Source organism: Procambarus clarkii, chromosome 40 (genome assembly GCF_040958095.1).
Source record: "Procambarus clarkii isolate CNS0578487 chromosome 40, FALCON_Pclarkii_2.0, whole genome shotgun sequence".
Lineage (NCBI taxonomy): Eukaryota > Metazoa > Arthropoda > Malacostraca > Decapoda > Cambaridae > Procambarus > Procambarus clarkii.
In genome coordinates this window covers 39586529-39611232 of record NC_091189.1, presented here as the reverse complement: position 1 = coordinate 39611232, position 24704 = coordinate 39586529, and the positions used below count along the sequence as shown (strand labels likewise).

Genomic DNA, 24704 nt, shown 5'->3' with positions numbered 1-24704 from the left:
CTGACTAACACTCGGGTACCTATTTTACTGCTAGGTAACAGGGGCATAGGGTGAAAGAAACTCTGCCCATTGTTTCTCGCCGGCGCCTGGGATCGAACCCAGGGCCACAGGATCACAAGTCCAGTGTGCTGTCTGCTTGGCCGACCGGCTCCCCTTAGTTTAGTATGTTTAGTATATTTTCCGGTTGCTATCATCAATTTTCGTGTTACAGCGCTCATTTTGGTATGAATTTTTTTCCAATAGAATGCTTTAGACGGATACATGCATATAAGGGCAAATTGAAGAACAATATTGCAAATACAATACAATAAAGTATAAACAACATTATAAACTATATAATAAATAAAATTTTTTGTACTTACCAATTCAGTGTTTGTGGAACATGACTTGGGTTGAACAATAGTTTTATCCACTCCACCTGCAGCAGGAAAACGTTTCCTGAAGGGTCAACCCTTCAGGAAAATAACCGAAATGTTCACACGTTCGAGACGCGAGGGTAGGCGACACCGTTCACAACAGTGGAGTGTAAATGGTGGACCAATGGCGTGAGCCGAGCCGCCTGGGTGCCACATGGCCTACCAGAGGCGGCGCTTTGGCGCGCAGTTTAAAATCAGTCTCCAAAAAAATCTGATAAAAACCGGATTTTTGGCAAATATTTTAATGGAGGACTCAATGCTGAGTCCTTACCGGACTTCCTCAATTTAATGGAGGACTCAATGCTGAGTTGTCGCCAAGCGAAAGTGTTAATTAATTTCAATAATAAGAGGATCGACTGGGAAAAAATATAGACCTTGCTAACATTCAATAGGAGACGATCTTAACCACTGTACTGCTCTGCATTTAAATATGACAAACCCCTGGTGTGCAGAAAATAAATTTTCCAAAAAATTATTTTCTCTTATACTGTATTGTTCAAATACACTCTGATCACGGGGAACCTGTGGGTGTGTTGTTTTGGTAATGTTTCATCTAGTTTTGGCAGTAGTACGGGTGTTTCTTTCCAGTAGTGTCATATTTCCAGTAGTGTCATATTGATCTTCCCGTCTATAACGTCTTGTACAGTTGTCTGCATTCTCTTTCTAGCGTGGTCCTCTTTCTGACACTCCTCGCAGGCATGTGCTTCAAGCAGATCGTTTATGCTTCAGCTGTCAGTTGAGTTGTCCCCTGTACTCATCAAGTTGTACTTGCCTAGTTGTGCTTGTGGGTCTCTCTTTGGGCCCACCTCTCAACTGTCAATTTTTTTTTTTACGTCAATTTTGTACCAACCTACCGAGCGTGCGTTTTGATTAGTGCAATATCTTAAAATCGGGTTTTCTTGGCCTGTGCAATGCGTGCAGCGAGTAATGTCGGGCAGTGCAGTGGTTATCCCTTGGCCTGTGTCCCTGTTTGAGACGACACCCTAGTGTGTAGAAAAAATATTAACTTTTTTCCTTTTAATCTTGTTAAAATGTGTTTCATGGTCACAGGGGGGGGGGGGAAACTGGCCATGGTGAAGAAATCTTGTGACGATGTCTTAATTCACGAGCATTTATGGAGCAGTCACCTTGTGGAGGATGCCCCTGTGCCGGGTGTGATGCAGTTGCTGCTGCAATGATGTTGTTACGTACTGTATTTCAATGTTACTGATTTGTTATCTTGCTGGATTTTGCAGTAATATTATTCAATAGTGTCATGAGAAATTTATATAATGTGATAAATATTTCAGAGTATAAATACCATATAGAGTATATTATATACTATAAGAAAATATGTAGAACATTGGTGTGCCCAAATATATTCATGTCATCAATATGTACACTATATTATATTCATAGAACAATAAAACTTTTCTGTTATTTCACTATTCAAACATAATTTTATGCACCTCATTAACTAAGCAGTTCTGGTGGATGTGGCAGTCTTCTAATCCAAACACAGCATCGTCATACACTAGTCAGTTGCCAACGTCACCTGACGAAACAAGGTACTTCCTGATATGTTACACACATCACTATCCCGGATGAATATGGGGAGCCGGTCGGCCGAGTGGACAGCACGCTGGACTTGTGATCCTGTGGTCCTGGGTTCGATCCCAGGCGCCGGCGAGAAACAATGGGCAGAGTTTCCTTACCCCTGTTACCTAGCAGTAAAATAGGTACCTGGGTGTTAGTCAGCTGTCACGGGCTGCTTCCTGGGGGTGGAGGCCTGGTCGAGGACCGGGCCGCGGGGACACTAAAGCCCCGAAATCATCTCAAGATAACCTCAAGATAGATCTCTAGCTGCAACTCTGCTGTGATCATCAAAATTCTGGTCACTAAATCATGAATATGAATCGGTTTCCACAAGTTTATTTTCTAATGGAATATGAGGTCCCATTTCATGATGTGTACCAAACCACGGATCTGTACTGTGGATGTCTGCCTCATGCTGTGAATATCAGAATTAACTTTAGGTTCACTGATATCTAAACTTTGTAAATAGTCTTTATCACAGTCAAGATACTATACCTTTTATGCTGTTATTGTTAAATAATCAGTTATTTATTTCATCATTATTAACACTTTGAAGTTTTCATAATGCATTTTAGCACCATCAGTACTTCCCATAAACGTTCCAATGGCACTAAAGCGCTTCATCTGATAAACATTCATATATTCATTGCTGTCATGCCTAATCTATTATAAATACACTTGTTTTTGCATCTGTTCTCTACAGAATTCGTTTGTAAGCATTTGTACACCAAATTTATGGTTATAACCCAACAAATAACTGAGAAAATATAAAATGATTATAAACATTTTTTCCTTACCGAGTAGCCTGTGAGTGGCCTTGGCAGCCCAGAATGTTGACAGTCCCTAGAACATCATGGAGATTAGCTTGCTTTATTTATGCCTTCAGACAGTAAACGAGACATTTGTTGCTTAATAAACAAGCTTTCATCCATACTGAAATGCCAGAACTTGGTTGTAATGGGCTTACATTCTGGGGCAGAGTTGGAATGAGTGATCTTGTTCATCAAAGCTTCGGAAAGTCTGAATTGGTACCAGCATTTTTGAGCTTTGGTTTGTATCCTCCATAATTGACTGTCAGACTTGTGAGTGGTTTCTGAAAGTCTTGACCCCAAAAGTAAGTTTCAACATTGGTATTTTAATATCTCAAGGATGGTAGATGGTTAATTTTGGTCATTGAGCTCTGAGATTACCTTAAAAAAAAAAAACGCAAAAAAAAAGTACCAAGGGAAGGAAACTATCAGGAGAAAGCACCATGCCATTACAACTATATAGCACTTGGAAGGGATCAGGATATGGGATGGGTATGGGGAAAGGAATGGTGTCCAACCACTTGGACAGTCGGGGATTGAATGCTGACCTGCACGAAGCGAGACTGTTGCTCTACTGTCCAGTCCAAGTGGTTGGACTGGACCAGTACCAAATGATTCTGATATCAGATATATTTCCTTTACTAATGAATACATCGTAAAATTCAATTTTCTTAGTGCTTTCACCTATGAAAATATCAGTGTTACGCGAATTTGTTCATTTATTATGCAGTGGCTGCACGTGAGAGGCTCTGAGGAAATGTAATCTTAAAAACAAGACCAGTAAGATTATACACTGTAGCAGTAGTACTTACAGTAAACATTATAAAGTATTTTTCTAAAATATTAGTTTACTTTTGCATACAGAGGGTAGATTCCATTCACCTGGGCTCTAGGAGTCTTGAACCGTGGACCCCACGCATGCGAGGCCGAAGCTTTTAGAGTAGTAGATAGTTGGAACAAGTTAATTGAGAAGTGGTGGATGCCAAAACTGTCAGTAGTTTCAAAGCGTCATATGGCAGAATACTAGAAAGACGGAACACCATGAGTGTAGCTCTCGTCCTCTAATTACACTTAAGCAATTGTTTCTGATATGAAATGCACCGTCACAGAAGAAATATTCTTTTTGTATATTCTGCAGTGTTACCTGTTGATACCTGTATATGATTCTGAGGATCAACATCCCTGCAGGTATCCAGGTGGCCCTGACCGGGCCACCTGGCCCTGACCGGGCCACCTGGCCCTGACCGGGCCACCTGGCCCTGACTGGCCAGCCTGCCCCTGACCGGTTATATTGAAGGTGTATGATTTTTATGGAATAGTTCATTTGTCTGGGGTTGTTGCACAGGTATATGTAGTGCAACAGTGCGTGCACATGGTGCTAAACCGATCAGTTCATGGCACAGTATTGTTCTGCAGTAACAGGTTTCAAGTTAGTCATTGCTGAGTTTACATAGTTGTCTGAGAACCTCAAGAGGGCCTCATTAGGGTGTATCCACCATGTAGCTAAGTCTAAGCCATGTAGAGGCATCATAAAAAATATCTGACATTTTCACATACACACTAGCATTGATACTTCATTTTTGAAGGCTGTGCACACCTCAATAAATTCATACATGGTATTTGATGCACTATTAACCAGAGTTCTGAGTTTCTCGGAAGCATTTTGTCAACACTCATTAATGAAATTTACAAACGTGCGATGCCAGTGTTTTTCCCTTCTTTGGTGCCGTTAGTGAGTTGTGTCCAATATCCACATGAGCATGTCTCATTAGCTTCTCCATGGAAGGCTTGACAGAGTATACCAAATTTTGCTGATCAGCATTCAGCGAGATACTTTAATACTACAATTCAGCTTTAAGCTTTAATAATCTCGAGAGACAAAGTGGTGCTGTTTGTAGCTGTAGCTACATGGGGGCACAAACAGTGAATGCATTTGGCAGAAGTGAGTATTGTATATAACCAAATCTGTCTCATAAGATGTATGGTAATTTCACTGATCATTTACATGGCTATAATCATCTTCATGGTGGAAATGTCCAGTTTAGAGTGAAGATCTCAAGTCTACTTCAAGTAAGGGAATCCTGTTTCAAGACATGTACCTGCAGCTCTCATCAGCAAGATGAATATTTAGTTCCTAATCTCAGAAAAGTTCAAAAAGCCAGTGGATCTAGGCACAAGGTGAAATTTCCTTAAAATTGGCCAGATAACTAGCAGGGGGGCCCCAGGTGCCTTTTTACAGAAGCACAAATGATTGTTGGGTATATAGTGAAAAGAGCTTATTAAATTGTGCTGATCTGGATTCTGTGAAACTTTAATACTGCAATCCTGATTTAATAAGCTCTCTTCATTCACTACATACTTTTCCATACGTTTCCATATTTTTTAAATATACATTTAAATCTGATTTGCGCAGTTTTTGATTTGCGCGGCTTTTTCAGGAACGTATCCCCTGTGCAAATTGAGGCCACCTGTATATAGATAGATGGACTTAACCCGACCAGGTGAGTTTACAGGGTTACAGTATCAGTAAAAGTATATTGAAGATTTTAATAATTATTTACTTTAGAGAGAGAGAAAGTAATAGTAAAAAATAATTTCAGATAATCTTTATTAATACTGTACTGTACTCAACTTCATACCCAACCACTTGGATGGTGTACATAGCTTTATTCTTGTAGAGATCGAGACCAACTAAGGCCGAGATTGCCTCGTACGCCATTGATGTTATTGGATAATTTCTTTGATCTACGTTAAAAACACTTTGTGAACACATTAGGTAATTTTAATGCAAGATTTGGCAGTTGACAGTGCTACTGTACTGCCAAGGAAAGTGTGAATTCTTTTTCCCAACTTTAGAGGGTTTTTCAGTCCTGTAATTTTGTTAATATAGTACTCAGCCTTCAACACACTTTTTTACATCAGGTAGGGTGCATATTATCTTAGAACTGTAGTACTGTACCTTATTGTATTAAATCGGTCAATTTTCACCTAGGAAATGTACCATTTTTGAGTTGCAATATTCTCCAATCTCTGGATTGTTTCTAGTCCAGTTTGTTTACATTCAGACCTGTGAGAAATTGCTGCAGAAGCTTTCTAAATGGTTTCCAGCTCATGAAACATTGCCGAATAACGTATCTAAAATCTGACAAAATCGCATAATGGGAACACCTTGAACAATGAATTCTTAACATACCAACCTCACTCTTTTTGCATTAATCCTCTCTTCTATTGACTTCAATGCTTATGTGTAAAATATGTGCAAAAGCTGTGGTACTTTGTGTATGAATTAGTAGGTGGCAAATGCTTGGGTGGAACAAATTATTTAACTGTAGCTACCTTTTCAATTAATATTCGATGACGCATTGCGATAGTGAATTCCACCGTTTTCCAGTCATACAAAAGAAGCATTGTGCCTCTTACAGTGGATTCTAAATCCAAGTGTTGGCAATAATCAGAACAGAATGTGTTTGCAACTCGACAAAGTTCAGCTACCTTCATCAATGTGTCAAAAACTGTGGTTTTTCCCAATTGAAAAAATATTGAAGTTTCCTTTGTAGGTCTTGAGTTTTATTTTCATTGCGAGGGAAAACATCTGTAACTTGTAAGATACTAAGAGCTGCTGTATCTACCATCGTGTAGACCACGTATCGCCCTGAAAGCAGCTTTTCCAGCCATCTTGTGTTGCACTGCATTTGGTCCATAGATTTCTTGAAGTATTTCAGGCAATCCTGAAACATTTATTGAAGTACCAATTGCTCCCATAAGATTTACCAGTGTTAAATGTTCCCAGCAATAAAATAATGTCCTTCAGGTTTCTCTGTCCAGTGATTTGGGATACTTTCCAAAACAAAGGCTGATCAAAGGTTATAAGGCATGGGGCATGTTGAGCGCATGATATCTTGTTCAGATATGGTGGTCGAGAATATGCAAGTTATGTCACTTGTGCATATCTGTAATGGGAAGTAATGTGATCAATGCCACTCCTGGATGCAAGATATTTGATCTACATTGAATTGCTTGTATTGTGTCTGACCAACTTGGACCTTATCTTTCTGCTGAAGAGATCTACCAAAGAAGGTACTGAAAGTTCGTGGATGAATCGTTTTCAAAAAGTTTATTTCTAAATAAACATGAGGTCCAGTTTCATAGTGAATAGATGCACTAAACCCTGGCTGTGTGATTAGTGGTGTGTGGCACTATTCTGTACTTGGATTATGTGATTACCAAACCCACCAGAATTGCCGAGTGGTTTGTTATGGTGCATAAAAATAGTTATATAATGAGCATGAGTTATATAGAATGAGCATGCTCATTCCTCGCTCAGCATGCTAAGCACCCTCGGCATGCTCTGTGCTCTTCCATATTCACTTTCGTCAATTATTGCAACCGTCTTAACCCTTCCACTTTGTGAGACAACAAGGTATGGTCTCTGCAAATATATGTAAGCTATGTGACACATTTAGGGATGTTTTAAAGTACTTTTGTAAAATTTTAAACCCCTCTGGATACATGGCATTCACATGTACTTCCTCAGGCACCTAGTAAACAGATGCCATCTTGGGAAAAGCTGGCGGACACCCCTCCTGGGTGTGAGAACTGAGTGGGTGGGTAAAGCAGCAGCAGTGAACAGCACCACCTTGCAACTCCTGCCCATACCATCATTTAATAATGATGAAATAAATAACTTTAACTATTTAATGATAATAGTGTCAGAAGAATCTGACAGATAAAAACTATGTACAGTACTGTATGGGTTTAGAGACCAGTGAACCCACTGCTGGTTACGATGTTCACAGTACGAGGCAGCCATCTGCAGCACACAGCCAGCCAGAGTTTAGTGCATCTATTCACTATGAAACTGGACCTCATGTTTATTTAGAAATAAACTTGTTGAAAATGATTCATATTTAGGAGTTGGTAACCAGGATTCTGAAAATACTAGCAGTGTTGTAGTTAGTTATTAATGTGAGTAGTAGAGTATATTGGGATGAATTTTGCCATCAGGTTTCATTGGCAACTGATTGGTGTGTGGCACTATTCTGTACTTGGATTATGTGATTACCAAACCCACCAGAATTGCCGAGTGGTTCGTTATGGTGCATAAAAATAGTTATATAAACCTGTATACAGTGTAATGTCAGCAAAAACTTGTGTGTTATAACGAATATAATATTGTACTCATATTAGTGACATGAATATATCTGTGCATACCCATATTCTACATGTTAACTGATACAATGGGCTATCAGTACAGTAATGCTATTTGCATCACTGCACTTTAAAAACCCGTTAGAAATAGGCATAAATAATATATTCAATGTATGCAGTTACAGCTTTATGCAAAACATGAGGGGCTAGGCTGATAATTGGTTGAGATGGTTTCACTCACCAGAGCTGCTTAGCATTTCATAATATAGATAGCTATACATAGTGTGTCTGCAGTGTAATAATGGCAAAAACAGTGTTTGTTTTAAGAATATAAGGTGTTCTTACCTGAATATTACCAGGTAAGCATATTAGTAACATGCATATATTTAAGTACTCCGACATTCCACATATTTCAAAAATATAAATTTCATAAATGACACTATTGCAAATATTACTGATAAAAAATTGGATATTGAAATAAATATAAAGATTTTTTTGTGGCAACTCTCACCCCACTCCTGACCTGGGGTGGTAGTTGCTGCTAAACCTCACTGGTTCTATACTGCATTTCCTTCCATAACTTTCATTCCAGTATGTTGCTTACTGTGCAAATTTCAGACCTGGCCTTCCAGTATATTCCATGTATTAGGTGTTAGTTGATACCTTTCTCGTCTCCTTTCCAGAGAATACATTTTGAGAGCTTTGAGATGGTCCCAGTAATTTAAATGTTTTATCATTACTGTGCATGCCATATTGTGTGTTCCTGTATTTCAGAAATTTCTCCTGCCCTGATAAAGTGAGAAGCTAGTGGTACTCAAGACGGGACAGCAGCAGTTATTTAAATAGTATTAGCATTGTTATGGGATATCTCTATTGGAACGTTCTCATAATCCATCCTGTCATTTTTCTGGCTGCCGCAATATTTGCTTGATTATGTTTACTAAGTGTCAAGTCGTCAGACATCATACTTCCCAGATCTTTTAATTGTTGCTTTCCTTGTATGAGTAAGACTTCTATGAGTATTTCGTTGAAATTCCTCGTACAGTACCAGGAATTTATCACCGTTAAACATCATGTTATTTTACTTTGCCCAATTGAAGAATATCGGTTTGAAATTTTTCAGCGTCTTCTACAGAGGCAATTTTAATGCTGATGTATCATCTGCAAAGGATGACGCAAAGCTGTGACCAGTATTTTTTTCTATATCTGAATAAGAATGAGAAATAGCAGTGGTACAAGGATTGTGTCCTGGGGTACAGAGCTTTTCACTGCACTTGAACTTGATCTTATTTAGCTGACTGTTACTCTTTGTATTCTGTTTGACAAAGTTGAGAATCCAACACCCCCCACTTAACCCATTATTCCTATTGATCTCATTTTAAGGGCTATCACTCCACGGGTTACACTTTTCAAATACCTTTGCAAAGTCTGTGTATACAACATCTGCATTTTGTTTTTCTTCTAATGTTTTTGTCATAGTGGTTGAGTAACTGTGACAGACAGGATCTTCATGCTCTAAAGCCATGTTGTCCTGGGTTGTGACGTTCATTGTTTTCCATAAAACTGGAGATTTGATTGCCAATTATTCTATCAAAAACTTGGGTGTGTGATGTTAGTGCAAGTGATCTAATTTTTAGCCAAAGCTTTTACTACCTCCCTTGTGTAGTGAAGCTATTTCTGCTATTTAAGTGCTGCTGGTATGTCCCCTGTATCCAGGCTCTTTCTACATATTACACTGAGCACTTGCACCACTGGTACATTGCATTTCTTTATGAATATTGAATTCCACGAGTTGGACTTTGGTCTGAGTGCATGTTGTCAGTTTCTCTTTCAAAGTCTCCTATGTTCATGTTAACACTTTCGCTCACCCCGCGCGCCACCCCTCAACTGTGCGATATGGGCCCCAGGGAGTCACGGGAGCGTGCGTTAATTCCGAAAAGTGTATACTCTCCAACTTTGTCACCTCAATTCTCCTTCTACGAGATTAAATTTGGTATCATTGTGTTCGCAATAAAATTCTCTACAGCACTAAATGCATATAAACTCCAAAAGCCCGGCTAATTACCCGCAGCAAACAGAGAAAGTGCGAACGAGTTACCCGGGAGCGCGCAAACGGGATAAAATGTTTTCACTATTTTCATTCTGGTCACCTCAATTTTTGTCCTATGTCTTTCATTTTGGTCTCAATGGGTTCGTAATAAAATTCTCTAGAGAAACATTAGCATATAAAATAAAAAACCTGGTCACGCTCCAACCTCCGACGAGTTGAAGACGGGCCACGCGTTAGCCGTGAGTGAGCGCTCAGACGCCTTCCTGCTACACTTCCAATTCCCGCCCCTTTTCAAGCCTTTCTTTCACAATTTTCTTCCTGGAAGGGCCTTGTTCATGATTACTATCCATCGTGGAGTAAGCGTAGATAGTTTTTAAAGCCGCAGTAAGAAATATAGCCACGGAAAATAGCCGAAATGTTCACACGTTTGAGATGCGAGGGGAGGCGACATTGGTCACAACAGTGGAGCAAAGACAATGGGCCCACGGCGTGTGCCAAGCCGCCTGAGGGCCACGAGGCTCAACAAAGAAAATGGGAAGACATCGGCGCACATTTTAAAACCAGTCCCCCAAAAATCGGAAAAAAACCCCTGATTTTTGGCGATTATTTAAAGTGGATGACGCAATGCTGCGTCATCCCCGGTATTACCGCCAGTAAACGGATGACGCAATTCTGCGTCATCTCCGGGCGAAAGTGTTAATATCAGTTACATTATGTGGAGTTTGGATGTCATTCATGAAGGTGTCGGGAGCTTCAACTTTATAAATGTTGTTGATTGGGGTGTTAAACATAGCCTCAGACTTTCCTTTTAGGATTTTGGCAATCTCTTTGACATCCTCTTTGTATGAACCTTCAGTTGTAAAGAAAGGTCCAATTTTGGTGAAGGTTTTTGTGTTGATGATATTACCTTTCAACTGGATATATCTAGTTGAAAACTAGATACAGGCATACCTCAGAATAAGAGTTTAATCCGTTCCTGGAGACGCCTCGCCTTCCGAAAACTCGCATTCCGAAGTTAATTTCCCCATAAGAAATAAAGGGAAATGAATTAATCCGTTCCTGACTACCCCAAAAACCCCACATCAAACTAAATTTTTATACCTAATTTACCTAATTCATCTAAATAAACCTACAAAACTGTGTTCCAGTTATTACTTACCTTGCTGTCGAGTGCTGTAGGCGTATGGAAGATGGTGAGGAGGGGGGAGGAGGAGAGGAGTTACTGTTTGGAAGGGGAGTCCCCTTCCATAATCACATCACATAACCCCATGCCTTGTAACACTATGGATACCACTTCTCTTTCTAAATTTTTCAAACCAGCCCCTGCTTGCCTTAAACTCTTTCTTATCTGCATCACTCGTTGCAGGGGTATTCTTTAGAAGGTCTTCGTGCAACACCCTGGCTTTCTCACAAATAATTGCCTCCGAAACACTATCACCCCTCAACTCCTTGTCGTGTATCCAAATTAATAACAACTTTTCCACTTCTTCAAGTATTTGTGGTCTTTGTGCCGTTAATGTTCTTACTCCTTTTGCCACTTTAGCACCCATAATCTTATTTTTCTTCTTAAGTATAGTGCATATTGTTGATGTGGCTTTGTTGTACTGCCTACAAAGTTCAACAACACGTGTACCGTTCTCATGCTTCCGAATGATCTCTTGTTTCTCCTCTATTGTCATCCTCACAGGAGCTTTCTGGCCTTTATCCTTACCACTGGCTTTCTTGGGACCCATGGTGAGATATATAATAACAAATTGTATAGACAAATCACCAAAAATCCAACAAAACACTGAAAATCCGCGAGAAGAATTGATGTGGGGGTAGTCACCGAGCGCCAGACAATAATAAACTGAGGGGCGGAGGGGCGACGAACGCGCTAGGTCGGCTGTACGCGTATCAACAAACTCGCGTCCAAACTCGCCTCCCGAAGTAACCCTCGCCTTCTGAGACAAATTTTTGGAGTAAATACACCTCGCCTTCCGAAAACCTCGCATACAGGGACAATCGCATTCCGAGGTACCACTGTAGTTTACTTCAAAAAGTGCCAGACCAGCTGGGCTGTGGGTGGATATATGGGCTTCTGGGCCACTCCAAGCAGCAGCCTGTTGGATCAAGCTCTCACAAGTCAGATAACAGGCCAAGCTCTCACAAGTCAGATAACAGGCCAAGCTCTCACAAGTCAGATAACAGGCCAAGCTCTCACAAGTCAGATAACAGGCCAAGCTCTCACAAGTCAGATAACAGGCCAAGCTCTCACAAGTCAGATAACAGGTCAAGCTCTCACAAGTCAAGCTTGGCTTTGGGCTAGGCTTGTGGAGAACAACTCCAAGAACCCCATCAAGCAGGTATCAAGCAGATATGTATCCCGGCAGAATACCGGTATCAGGTGGCAGAGGGGAACAGCATAATGCTCTATATTCACCCACTTACATATACAGTATTGGTTCAAATTTGTGTGTTGCATCTGAAGACATGTCATTTTAATGATAAATGTCTCCTTGCTCCACATACATTGGTGTAGAGAAGTAGTCACATAAACATGGCTGAAACAAATAACCGAATCCTTATGTATGAAATAAGTGCCAACATTTTGGTCTGTGTTGAACTACAGGGGTACCTCTGTTTAAGAGTTTAATCCGTTCCTGGAGACGGCTCGTAACCCAAAAACTCGTAAACCGAAGCCAATTTCCCCATAAGAAATAATGGGAAATGAATTAATCCGTTCCTGACTACCCAAAAACTTTACTTCAAACTAAATTTTATACCTAATTCATCTAAATCTACACTACAAAACTCTCCAAGTTATTACTTACCCTTGCTGATGACTGCTGTTGGCGTATGGAAGATGGTGAGGAGGAGGTGCCCCTCGTAACCAGGGGCACTCGTAAGCCGAGGTACCACTGTATTGTCTAATCATAATTGAGTGAGGGTGAGATGGAATCAGTATTAGGGAAGAGTCAAGATAGGGACATAGTGCAGCCCATCCTCGCTTACAAAGATTGAAGCTCGTTAATTCAGCTGCCAAACCCCCTTTTTATGAAAGAAAAGTAGTTTACACGCGACTCGCAACTGATGACATCCAAACACTTCCTGAACAAGTGCTTCGCTCTGTTCGAACCACAATTCTATAAATGATTCACCCATGTACTTCAAATACAAATAATTGCCAACAGAACCCAAACACCTGACCTAACCTATACCTAACTATACATACAATTTTTATGTATAATAATATTAATATATATATGAAAATACACCAATTTTAAATACTGTTAAAATTGATGAATGCACCTGGGGAGGACGGCTGCTGCATTAAACAGCCTGGTGTGAGGACGGGTTGGATGGTGAGGGTAAGTGGAGACGTACTGCATGAAAACCTAGATAACGTTTGAATTTGGGTCACTGCAGAAGGCTTAGGTGTGATTCTGTAACTGTGTTATTATGTTGAATTTGAAGACCGGTAACCTTCTTTAAGGGCTGTATATTGGCTATGTTGATGCATGCCATGATACATTGAGATGGGAAAGATCATGGACTCATCACACAACTAGGGGCTTCGAAAAAACACAAATTATTATTATTATTATTTGACATGTTGATGTCTGTTGCTTTTCAGGTGCGATGTATGAAAATGCCTTGCTACTGGTATTTGTATTCCTGGATATTGACCATCATATAATTGGTGTTGTATACTTTAGTAATTATTTAAATCTTTCATACTGTCATCAACAGGAATTTGCTATGGGATGCAGCTTATTAACAAGGAGTTTGGTGGAACAGTATTAAGAAAAGCTACAAGAGAAGATGGCCAGTATACAGTCGAAGTTGATAATTTTTGTCATATATTCAAGTAAGTTGTTTTGATGTTTGCTACTATAGTTTGGCATTGAAAACTTATAGTTAATGTGTTGGAAAATTTAGTGTGGTAGTTTATGGGGAAGGAAATGTTACGGATAATGGGTAACATTGTTTACACTTGTCTTGTCAATTACTTGCATCAGTGCCAGTAGTTGTCCTTATTCACTCCTCACACTTGAAGCATGAGACCACCACCTTCCCGACAACCATCTTTATTTCTTAAGGCAAACTCTGCATTTTGTTAATGGTACGGGAGCGGCTGTGGATGATTGCTGGTGTGTGTGGTGCTGTTGTACTCACCTAATTGTGCTTGCGGGGGTTGAGCTTTGTCTCTTTGGTCCCGCCTCTTGACTTTCAATCAACTGGTGTACAGATTCCTGAGCCTACCGGGCTCTTATCATATCTACATTTGAAACTGTGTATGGAGTCAGCCTCCACTACATCACTGCCTAGTGCATTCCATTTATTAACTACTGACACTGAAAAAATTCTTTCTAACATCTCTGTGGCTCATCTGGGTACTAAGTTTCCACCTGTGTCCCCTTGTTCGTGTCCCACCCGTGCTGAAGAGTTTGTCTTTGTCCACCCTGTCAATTCCCCTGAGAATTTTGTAGGTGCTTATCATGTCTCCCCTTACTCTTCTGTTTTCCAGGGACGTGAGGTTCAACTCCTTTAGTCTTTCCTCGTAGCTCATACCTCTCGGTTCCGGGACAAGCCTGGTGGCATAACGCTGAATCTTCTCTAACTTTGTCTTGTTTCCAGGATTAGTCTTACATAAGTGGTATAGAGGGTCCTGAACTATTCCTTACACAAGTTTCAAAAGGCAGTTCTTATGTTGGCCAGTCTAGCATATGCCGCTGATGATATTCTTTTGATGTGGGCCTGTGGGGACAGGTTCGGTGTGATATCAACCCCCAGATCTTTCTCTCTATTTGACTCTTGCAAGATTTCACCTCCCAGATGGTACCTTGTGTTCAGCCTCCTGCTCCCTTTGCCTAATTTCATTACCTTACACTTTCCTGAGTTGAACTTTAGCAGCCATTTTCTAGACCATTCCTCCAGTTTATCCAGGTCATCCTGTAGTCTCTGTCTATCTTCATCCGTCTTGATTCTTCTCATAATTTTTGCATCATCAGCAAACATTGAGAGGAACGAATCTATACCCTCCAGAAGATCGTTTACATATATTAGAAACAGGATGGGTCCAAGTACTGGCCCCTGTGGGACTCCGCTGGTGACATCTCTCCACTCTGATGTCTCCCCCCTCACCGTTACTCGCTGTTTCCTGTTGCTTAACACTTTCGCGCTTTAGATTAGAGATAACTCGTCGCCGTTTTTTCTTACAATTCCGCATAACTGCCTACTTTTCTCGTCCATCGAAAAAATATTTCTATAAATTCCATTTTTTAACCGAAATGGATGGGGATACTTTTGTTTTGTAGAGAATTTATTTGCGAATTTTTTGGTACCAGAATGAATATTATATCACAAACTTCTATGATTAAAAAAAAAAAATACACAAAGTATGTTTGGGGGGTGTGGCGAGCGTGTGGCAGTGGGTTCCCTTTAGCCGTTGATATATCCAACACGTGGGAAATATTTGTATGTGTTATGTATATGTCTGTGTAGGGAATTTTACTGCGATCACTGTCATACAAATTATAAAATGTTTCAACAAGTATAAACATGACAAACATCAAACGAACGAAAACAATGCGTTCGTTTCTGCCGCGAACGCATACTGAGCGACGTGGTTCTATATTTGGCGCTTCTCTTACACATGCTTTGTACAAATGTTATACAGTTCATCTTATAGAAAATTTTGTTGCGAACACATTGGTATAAAAAAGAAATACGTACATAGAAAAGTAGGGTCAGGAAACGTATAAACTTTCCAAGCATGATTTCCCCCCTGTGTTTTCGCCAGTGCGCTCGCGGCTAACTACTCTCCTCTTCACACACTCTTGCGGGTGGGCAATTACCTATATTAAACATTCATATGCATATGTCCGTGTAGAGAATTGTATTGCGATTCCAATGATACCAAAATTAGTGATGTAGGACAACTGTAGGCTTCGCAACCATTAAGAGAGTGGAAACATTTTGTTGCTGTTTGGCGCTCTCGGCGAGTGATCTGCATAGTTTTTTATTTGGTGTTGATACTCCTTATGCTTGGGCGGCATTTTATAGGTATGCTCTTATAGACAATTTCATTGCGAACACAGTGATACCAAATTTAAATACGTGCACCTTCAATTATTGTCAGGACAGTCAAAAGAGTGTACACTTTTTCGGTCTTACCGCGTAGGCGCGCGAAGTGCCGAAAGCATCTGGGGTATTGTTTTTTTTTGAGCGCCGAGAGCGCGAAAGTGTTAAGTACTCCCTTATCCACTGGAGCACCTTCCCTTTTACTTCTGCCTGTTGCTCCAACTTTTTTTAACAGCCTTTTATGGGGTACTGTCAAAGGCTTTCTGGTAATCCAGGTAATCCAGTCGGCCCACCCTTCTCTTTCCTGCCTCTCGCCTTTGCTGGTGTGTAGCTGGTGCTGCTGTGGATTTTTGCTGGTGTGTGGATGGTTGCTGATGTGTGGCTGATGCTGCTGTGGATTTTTGCTGGTGTGTGGATGGTTGCTGGTGTGTGGATGGTTGCTGATGTGTGGCTGATGCTGCTGTGGATGGTTGCTGGTGTGGCTGGTGCTGCTGTGGATGGTTGTTGGTGTGTGGCTGGTGCTGCTGTGGATGGTTGTTGGTGTGTGGCTGGTGCTGCTGTGGATGGTTGTTGGTGTGTGGCTGGTGCTGCTGTGGATGGTTGCTGGTGTGTGGCTGGTGCTGCTGTGGATGGTTGCTGGTGTGGCTGGTGCTGCTGTGGATGGTTGTTGGTGTGTGGCTGATGCTGCTGTGGATGGTTGTTGGTGTGTGGCTGGTGCTGCTGTGGATGGTTGCTGGTGTGTGGCTGGTGCTGCTGTGGATGGTTGCTGGTGTGGCTGGTGCTGCTGTGGATGGTTGTTGGTGTGTGGCTGATGCTGCTGTGGATGGTTGCTTGTGTGTGGCTGGTGCTGCTGTGGATGGTTGCTGGTGTGGCTGGTGCTGCTGTGGATGGTTGTTGGTGTGTGGCTGGTGCTGCTGTGGATGGTTGGTGGTGTGTGCTGCTGTGGATGGTTGTTGGTGTGTGGCTGGTGCTGCTGTGGATGGTTGTTGGTGTGTGGCTGGTGCTGCTGTGGATGGTTGTTGGTGTGTGGCTGGTGCTGCTGTGGATGGTTGCTGGTGTGTGGCTGGTGCTGCTGTGGATGGTTGTTGGTGTGTGGCTGGTGCTGCTGTGAATGGTTGTTGGTGTGTGGCTGGTGCTGCTGTGGATGGTTGTTGGTGTGTGGCTGATGCTGCTGTGAATGGTTGTTGGTGTGTGGCTGGTGCTGCTGTGAATGGTTGTTGGTGTGTGGCTGGTGCTGCTGTGGATGGTTGTTGGTGTGTGGCTGGTGCTGCTGTGGATGGTTGTTGGTGTGTGGCTGATGCTGCTGTGGATGGTTGGTGGTGTGTGCTGCTGTGGATGGTTGTTGGTGTGTGGCTGGTGCTGCTGTGGATGGTTGCTGGTGTGTGGCTGGTGCTGCTGTGGATGGTTGCTGGTGTGTGGCTGGTGCTGCTGTGGATGGTTGTTGGTGTGTGGCTGATGCTGCTGTGGATGGTTGGTGGTGTGTGCTGCTGTGGATGGTTGTTGGTGTGGGGCTGGTGCTGCTGTGGATGGTTGGTGGTGTGTGGCTGGTGCTGCTGTGGATGGTTGTTGGTGTGGGGCTGGTGCTGCTGTGGATGGTTGTTGGTGTGTGGATGGTTGCTGGTGTGTGGCTGGTGCTGCTGTGGATGGTTGTTGGTGTGTGGCTGGTGCTGCTGTGGATGGTTGTTGGTGTGTGGCTGATGCTGCTGTGGATGGTTGGTGGTGTGTGCTGCTGTGGATGGTTGTTGGTGTGGGGCTGGTGCTGCTGTGGATGGTTGGTGGTGTGTGCTGCTGTGGATGGTTGTTGGTGTGGGGCTGGTGCTGCTGTGGATGGTTGTTGGTGTGTGGCTGGTGCTGCTGTGAATGGTTGTTGGTGTGTGGCTGGTGCTGCTGTGGATGGTTGCTGGTGTGGCTGATGCTGCTGTGGATGGTTGCTGGTGTGTGGCTGATGCTGCTGTGGATGGTTGTTGGTGTGTGGCTGGTGCTGCTGTGGATGGTTGCTGGTGTGGCTGATGCTGCTGTGGATGGTTGCTGGTGTGTGGCTGGTGCTGCTGTGGATGGTTGTTGGTGTGTGGCTGGTGCTGCTGTGGATGGTTGTTGGTGTGTGGCTGGTGCTGCTGTGGATGGTTGTTGGTGTGTGGCTGGTGCTGCTGTGGATGGTTGCTGGTGTGTGGCTGGTGCTGCTGTGGATGGTTGTTGGTGTGGGGCTGGTGCTGCTGTGGATGGTTGTTGGTGTGTGGCTGATGCTGCTGTGGATGGTTGTTGGTGTGTGGCTGGTGCTGCTGTGGATGGTTGGTGGTGTGTGCTGCTGTGGATGGTTGTTGGTGTGTGCTGCTGTGGATGGTTGTTGGTGTGGGGCTGGTGCTGCTGTGGATGGTTGGTGGTGTGTGCTGCTGTGGATGGTTGTTGGTGTGGGGCTGGTGCTGCTGTGGATGGTTGGTGGTGTGTGCTGCCGTGGATGGTTGTTGGTGTGGGGCTGGTGCTGCTGTGGATGGTTGTTGGTGTGTGGCTGGTGCTGATGTGGATGGTTGCTGGTGTGGCTGATGCTGCTGTGGATGGTTGCTGGTGTGTGGCTGGTGCTGCTGTGGATGGTTGCTGGTGTGTGGCTGATGCTGCTGTGGATGGTTGTTGGTGTGTGGCTGGTGCTGCTGTGGATGGTTGCTGGTGTGGCTGATGCTGCTGTGGATGGTTGTTGGTGTGTGGCTGGTGCTGCTGTGGATGGTTGTTGGTGTGTGCTGCTGTGGATGGTTGTTGGTGTGTGGCTGGTGCTGCTGTGGATGGTTGGTGGTGTGTGGCTGGTGCTGCTGTGGATGGTTGGTGGTGTGTGGCTGGTGCTGCTGTGGATGGTTGTTGGTGTGTGGCTGGTGCTGCTGTGGATGGTTGGTGGTGTGTGGCTGGTGCTGCTGTGGATGGTTGCTGGTGTGTGGCTGGTGCTGCTGTGGATGGTTGTTGGTGTGTGGCTGGTGCTGCTGTGGATGGTTGCTGGTGTGTGGCTGGTGCTGCTGTGGATGGTTGTTGGTGTTTGGCTGGTGGTGCTGTGGATGGTTGCTGGTGTGTGGCTGGTGCTGCTGTGGATGGTTGTTGGTGTGTGGCTGGTGCTGCTGTGGATGGTTGTTGGTGTGTGGCTGGTGCTGCTGTGGATGGTTGTTGGTGTGTGGCTGGTGCTGCTGTGGATGGTTGCTGGTGTGTGGCTGGTGCTGCTGTGGATGGTTGTTGGTGTGTGCTGCTGTGGATGGTTGTTGGTGTGTGCTGCTGTGGATGGTTGTTGGTGTGTGCTGCTGTGGATGGTTGTTGGTGTGTGCTGCTGTGGATGGTTGTTGGTGTGTGGCTGGTGCTGCTGTGGATGGTTGTTGGTGTGTGGCTGGTGCTGCTGTGGATGGTTGTTGGTGTGTGGCTGGTGCTGCTGTGGATGGTTGTTGGTGTGGCTGGTGCTGCTGTGGATGGTTGTTGGTGTGTGGCTGGTGCTGCTGTGGATGGTTGTTGGTGTGTGGCTGGTGCTGCTGTGGATGGTTGCTGGTGTGTGGCTGGTGCTGCTGTGGATGGTTGCTGGTGTGTGGCTGGTGCTGCTGTGGATGGTTGCTGGTGTGTGGCTGGTGCTGCTGTGGATGGTTGTTGGTGTGTGGCTGGTGCTGCTGTGGATGGTTGTTGGTGTGTGGCTGGTGCTGCTGTGGATGGTTGCTGGTGTGTGCTGCTGTGGATGGTTGTTGGTGTGTGGCTGGTGCTGCTGTGGATGGTTGCTGGTGTGGCTGATGCTGCTGTGGATGGTTGTTGGTGTGTGCTGCTGTGGATGGTTGCTGGTGTGTGGCTGGTGCTGCTGTGGATGGTTGCTGGTGTGTGGCTGGTGCTGCTGTGGATGGTTGTTGGTGTGTGGCTGGTGCTGCTGTGGATGGTTGTTGGTGTGTGGCTGGTGCTGCTGTGGATGGTTGCTGGTGTGGCTGGTGCTGCTGTGGATGGTTGCTGGTGTGTGGCTGGTGCTACTGTGGATGGTTGTTGGTGTGTGGCTGGTGCTGCTGTGGATGGTTGTTGGTGTGTGGCTGGTGCTGCTATGGATGGTTGTTGGTGTGTGGCTGGTGCTGCTGTGGATGGTTGCTGATGTGTGGCTGATGCTGCTGTGGATGGTTGCTGGTGTGTGGCTGGTGCTGCTGTGGATGGTTGTTGGTGTGTGGCTGGTGCTGCTGTTATGGTTGCTGGTGTGTGGCTGATGCTGCTGTGGATGGTTGTTGGTGTGTGGCTGGTGCTGCTGTGGATGGTTGGTGGTGTGTGCTGCTGTGGATGGTTGTTGGTGTGTGGCTGGTGCTGCTGTGGATGGTTGTTGGTGTGTGGCTGGTGCTGCTGTGGATGGTTGTTGGTGTGTGGCTGGTGCTGCTGTGGATGGTTGGTGGTGTGTGGCTGGTGCTGCTGTGGATGGTTGGTGGTGTGTGCTGCTGTGGATGGTTGTTGGTGTGTGCTGCTGTGGATGGTTGTTGGTGTGTGGCTGGTGCTGCTGTGGATGGTTGTTGGTGTGTGGCTGGTGCTGCTGTACTCACCTAGTTGTACTCACCTAGTTGTGTTTGCGGGGGTTGAGCTCTGGCTCTTTGGTCCCGCCTCTCAACCGTCAATCAACAGGTGTACAGATTCCTGAGCCTATCGGGCTCTGTCATATCTACACTTGAAACTGTGTATGGAGTCAGCCTCCACCACATCACTTCCTAATGCATTCCATTTGTCAACCACTCTGACACTAAAAAAGTTCTTTCTAATATCTCTGTGGCTCATTTGGGCACTCAGTTTCCACCTGTGTCCCCTAGTACGTGTGCCCCTTGTGTTAAATAGACTGTCTTTATCTACCCTATCAATCCCCTTCAGAATCTTGAATGTGGTGATCATGTCCCCCCTAACTCTTCTGTCTTCCAACGAAGTGAGGTTTAATTCCCGTAGTCTCTCCTCGTAGCTCATACCTCTCAGCTCGGGTACTAGTCTGGTGGCAAACCTTTGAACCTTTTCCAGTTTAGTCTTATCCTTGACTAGATATGGACTCCATGCTGGGGCTGCATACTCCAGGATTGGCCTGACATATGTGGTATACAAAGTTCTGAATGATTCTTCACACAAGTTTCTGAATGCCGTTCGTATGTTGGCCAGCCTGGCATATGCCGCTGATGTTATCCGCTTGATATATGCTGCAGGAGACAGGTCTGGCGTGATATCAACCCCCAAGTCTTTTTCCTTCTCTGACTCCTGAAGAATTTCCTCTCCCAGATGATACCTTGTATCTGGCCTCCTGCTCCCTACACCTATCTTCATTACATTACATTTGGTTGGGTTAAACTCTTAACAACCATTTGTTCGACCATTCCTTCAGCTTGTCTAGGTCTTCTTGAAGCCTCAAACAGTCCTCTTCTGTTTTAATCCTTCTCATAATTTTAGCATCGTCCGCAAACATTGAGAGAAATGAATCGATACCCTCCGGGAGATCATTTACATATATCAGAAACAAGATAGGACCGAGTACAGAGTCCTGTGGGACTCCACTGGTGACTTCACGCCAATCGGAGGTCTCACCCCTCACTGTAACTCTCTGCTTCCTATTGCTTAGATACTCCCTTATCCACTGGAGCACCTTACCAGCTACACCTGCCTGTCTCTCCAGCTTATGTACCAGCCTCTTATGCGGTACTGTGTCAAAGGCTTTCCGACAATCCAAGAAAATGCAGTCCGCCCAGCCCTCTCTTTCTTGCTTAATCTGTGTCACCTGATCGTAGAATTCTATCAAGCCTGTAAGGCAAGATTTGCCCTCCCTGAATCCATGTTGGCGATTTGTCACGAAGTCCCTTCTCTCCAGATGTGTTACCAGGTTTTTTCTCACGATCTTCTCCATCACCTTGCATGGTATACAAGTCAAGGACACTGGCCTGTAGTTCAGTGCCTCTTGTCTGTCGCCCTTTTTGTATATTGGGACCACATTCGCCGTCTTCCATATTTCTGGTAGGTCTCCCGTCTCTAGTGACTTACTATACACTATGGAGAGTGGCAGGCAAAGTGCCTCTGCACACTCTTTCAGTACCCATGGTGAGATCCCATCTGGACCAACAGCCTTTCTAACATCCAGATCCAGCAGGTGTCTCTTGACCTCCTCTCTCGTAATTTCGAACTCCTCCAAGGCCGCCTGGTTTACCTCCCTTTCTCCTAACACAGTGACCTCACCCTGTTCTATTGTGAAGACCTCCTAGAACCTCTTGTTGAGTTCCTCACACACCTCTCTGTCATTCTCTGTATACCTGTCCTCGCCTGTTCTAAGTTTCAATACCTGTTCTTTCACTGTTGTTTTCCTTCTGATGTGACTGTGGAGTAGCTTTGGTTCGGTCTTGGCTTTGTTTGCTATATCATTTTCAAAATTTTTCTCTGCTTCTCTTCTCACCCTGACGTACTCATTCCTGGTTCTCTGGTATCTCTCTCTGCTTTCTGGTGTTCTGTTATTCCGGAAGTTCCTCCACGCCTTTTTGTTCAGTTTCTTCGCTTCCATACATGCCCTATTATACCATGGATTCTTCTGTTGCTTCTCGGATTTTTCCCTTTGGGCCGGGATGAACCTGTTTACTGCCTCCTGACACTTTTGGGTAACATAGTCCATCATACCCTGTACAGACTTGTCTCTGAGGTCTGTGTCCCAAGGTATTTCACTTAGGAAACTTCTCATCTGTTCATAATTCCCCTTTCGGTATGCCAGCCTTTTGATTCCTAGTTCTTTTTGGGGGGAGATAAGTCCTAGCTCTACCAGGTACTCAAAATTCAATACACTGTGGTCACTCATTCCCAAGGGCGCTTCCATCTTAACTTCCCTTATATCCCATTCATTTAGGGTAAATATCAAATCAAGCATTGCTGGTTCATCTTCTCCTCTCATTCTTGTTGGTTCTTTGGTGTGCTGGCTTAGAAAGTTTCTTGTTGCCACGTCCAGCAGCTTAGCTCTCCATGTTTCTGGTCCTCCATGCGGGTCTCTGTTCTTCCACTCTATCTTCCCATGGTTGAAGTCTCCCATAATTAGTAGTCCAGATCCATTCCTGCTAGCAACAGAAGCTGCTCTTTCTATTACGTTAATGGTGGCCATGTTGTTTCTATCATATTCCTGTCTAGGTCTTCTGTCATTTGGTGGTGGATTATATATGACTGCGACTATAATTTTTTTCCCTCCATTTGTTACAGTACCTGCTATGTAGTCACTGAAACCTTCACAGCCCTGAATATCCATCTCCTCAAAATCCCAGCCTTGTCTTACCAGCAGAGCTACACCACCCCCACCTCTTCCTTCCCTCTCTTTCCTCATAACATAATAGTCCTGTGGGAACACTGCATTTGTTATCGTTTTCGTGATCTTTGTTTCTGTGAGGGCTATTATGTCTGGGTTTTCCTCTAGTACCAGTTCTCCAAGCTCATTTGCTTTATTTGTAATTCCATCTATGTTTGTGTACATCGCTTTGAGGCTCACTTTCTTCTGTCCCTTCTCAAATCGCCTCCTTGGTGAGTGTTCTGCTGGTGGGGGAGGCTGTTCCATGGGTGTGAGGACCTGTGAGGTGGATAACAGGGTCTCAGAGGATACTGGGATGAGGTGCGGGGGATCCAGTGAAGGGGGAGGGACAGGGAGGGTATGGGAGGGTTGTTGGTGTGTGCTGCTGTGGATGGTTGTTGGTGTGTGGCTGGTGCTGCTGTGGATGGTTGCTGGTGTGTGGCTGGTGCTGCTGTGGATGGTTGTTGGTGTGTGGCTGGTGCTGCTGTGGATGGTTGCTGGTGTGGCTGATGCTGCTGTGGATGGTTGCTGGTGTGTGGCTGGTGCTGCTGTGGATGGTTGCTGGTGTGTGGCTGGTGCTGCTGTGGATGGTTGTTGGTGTGTGAATGGTTGCTGGTGTGGCTGATGCTGCTGTGGATGGTTGCTGGTGTGTGGCTGGTGCTGCTGTGGATGGTTGCTGGTGTGTGGCTGGTGCTGCTGTGGATGGTTGTTGGTGTGTGGCTGGTGCTGCTGTGGATGGTTGCTGGTGTGTGGCTGGTGCTGCTGTGGATGGTTGTTGGTGTGTGGCTGGTGCTGCTGTGGATGGTTGTTGGTGTGTGGCTGGTGCTGCTGTGGATGGTTGGTGGTGTGTGGCTGGTGCTGCTGTGGATGGTTGGTGGTGTGTGGCTGGTGCTGCTGTGGATGGTTGTTGGTGTGTGGCTAGTGCTGCTGTGGATGGTTGGTGGTGTGTGGCTGGTGCTGCTGTGGATGGTTGTTGGTGTGTGGCTGGTGCTGCTGTGGATGGTTGGTGGTGTGTGCTGCTGTGGATGGTTGTTGGTGTGTGGCTGGTGCTGCTGTGGATGGTTGTTGGTGTGTGGCTGGTGCTGCTGTGGATGGTTGGTGGTGTGTGGCTGGTGCTGCTGTGGATGGTTGGAGGTGTGTGGCTGGTGCTGCTGTGGATGGTTGTTGGTGTGTGGCTGGTGCTGCTGTGGATGGTTGCTGGTGTGTGGCTGGTGCTGCTGTGGATGGTTGTTGGTGTGTGGCTGGTGCTGCTGTGGATGGTTGCTGGTGTGGCTGATGCTGGTGTGTGGCTGGTGCTGCTGTGGATGGTTGCTGGTGTGGCTGGTGCTGCTGTGGATGGTTGTTGGTGTGTGGCTGGTGCTGCTGTGGATGGTTGCTGG

At 44.7% G+C, this 24704-nt stretch overlaps 1 protein-coding gene across 7 annotated transcripts in view; it reads left to right on the top strand.

The window, feature by feature from the left end:
* Window positions 1–24704, top strand: part of bur (GMP synthase burgundy) — a 213317-nt gene that overhangs the window by 69508 nt on the left and 119105 nt on the right. For 5 of the 7 annotated variants that reach the window (XM_045742218.2, XM_045742216.2, XM_045742220.2 and 2 more), the window contains one exon: window positions 13731–13848. In XM_045742218.2, the coding sequence (XP_045598174.1) occupies window positions 13731–13848 (118 nt within the window). Of the gene's footprint in view, window positions 1–5238; window positions 5302–13730; window positions 13849–24704 lie in introns of all 7 variants that reach the window. The other 2 variants (XM_069339005.1, XM_069339006.1) reach the window with 1 other exon arrangement.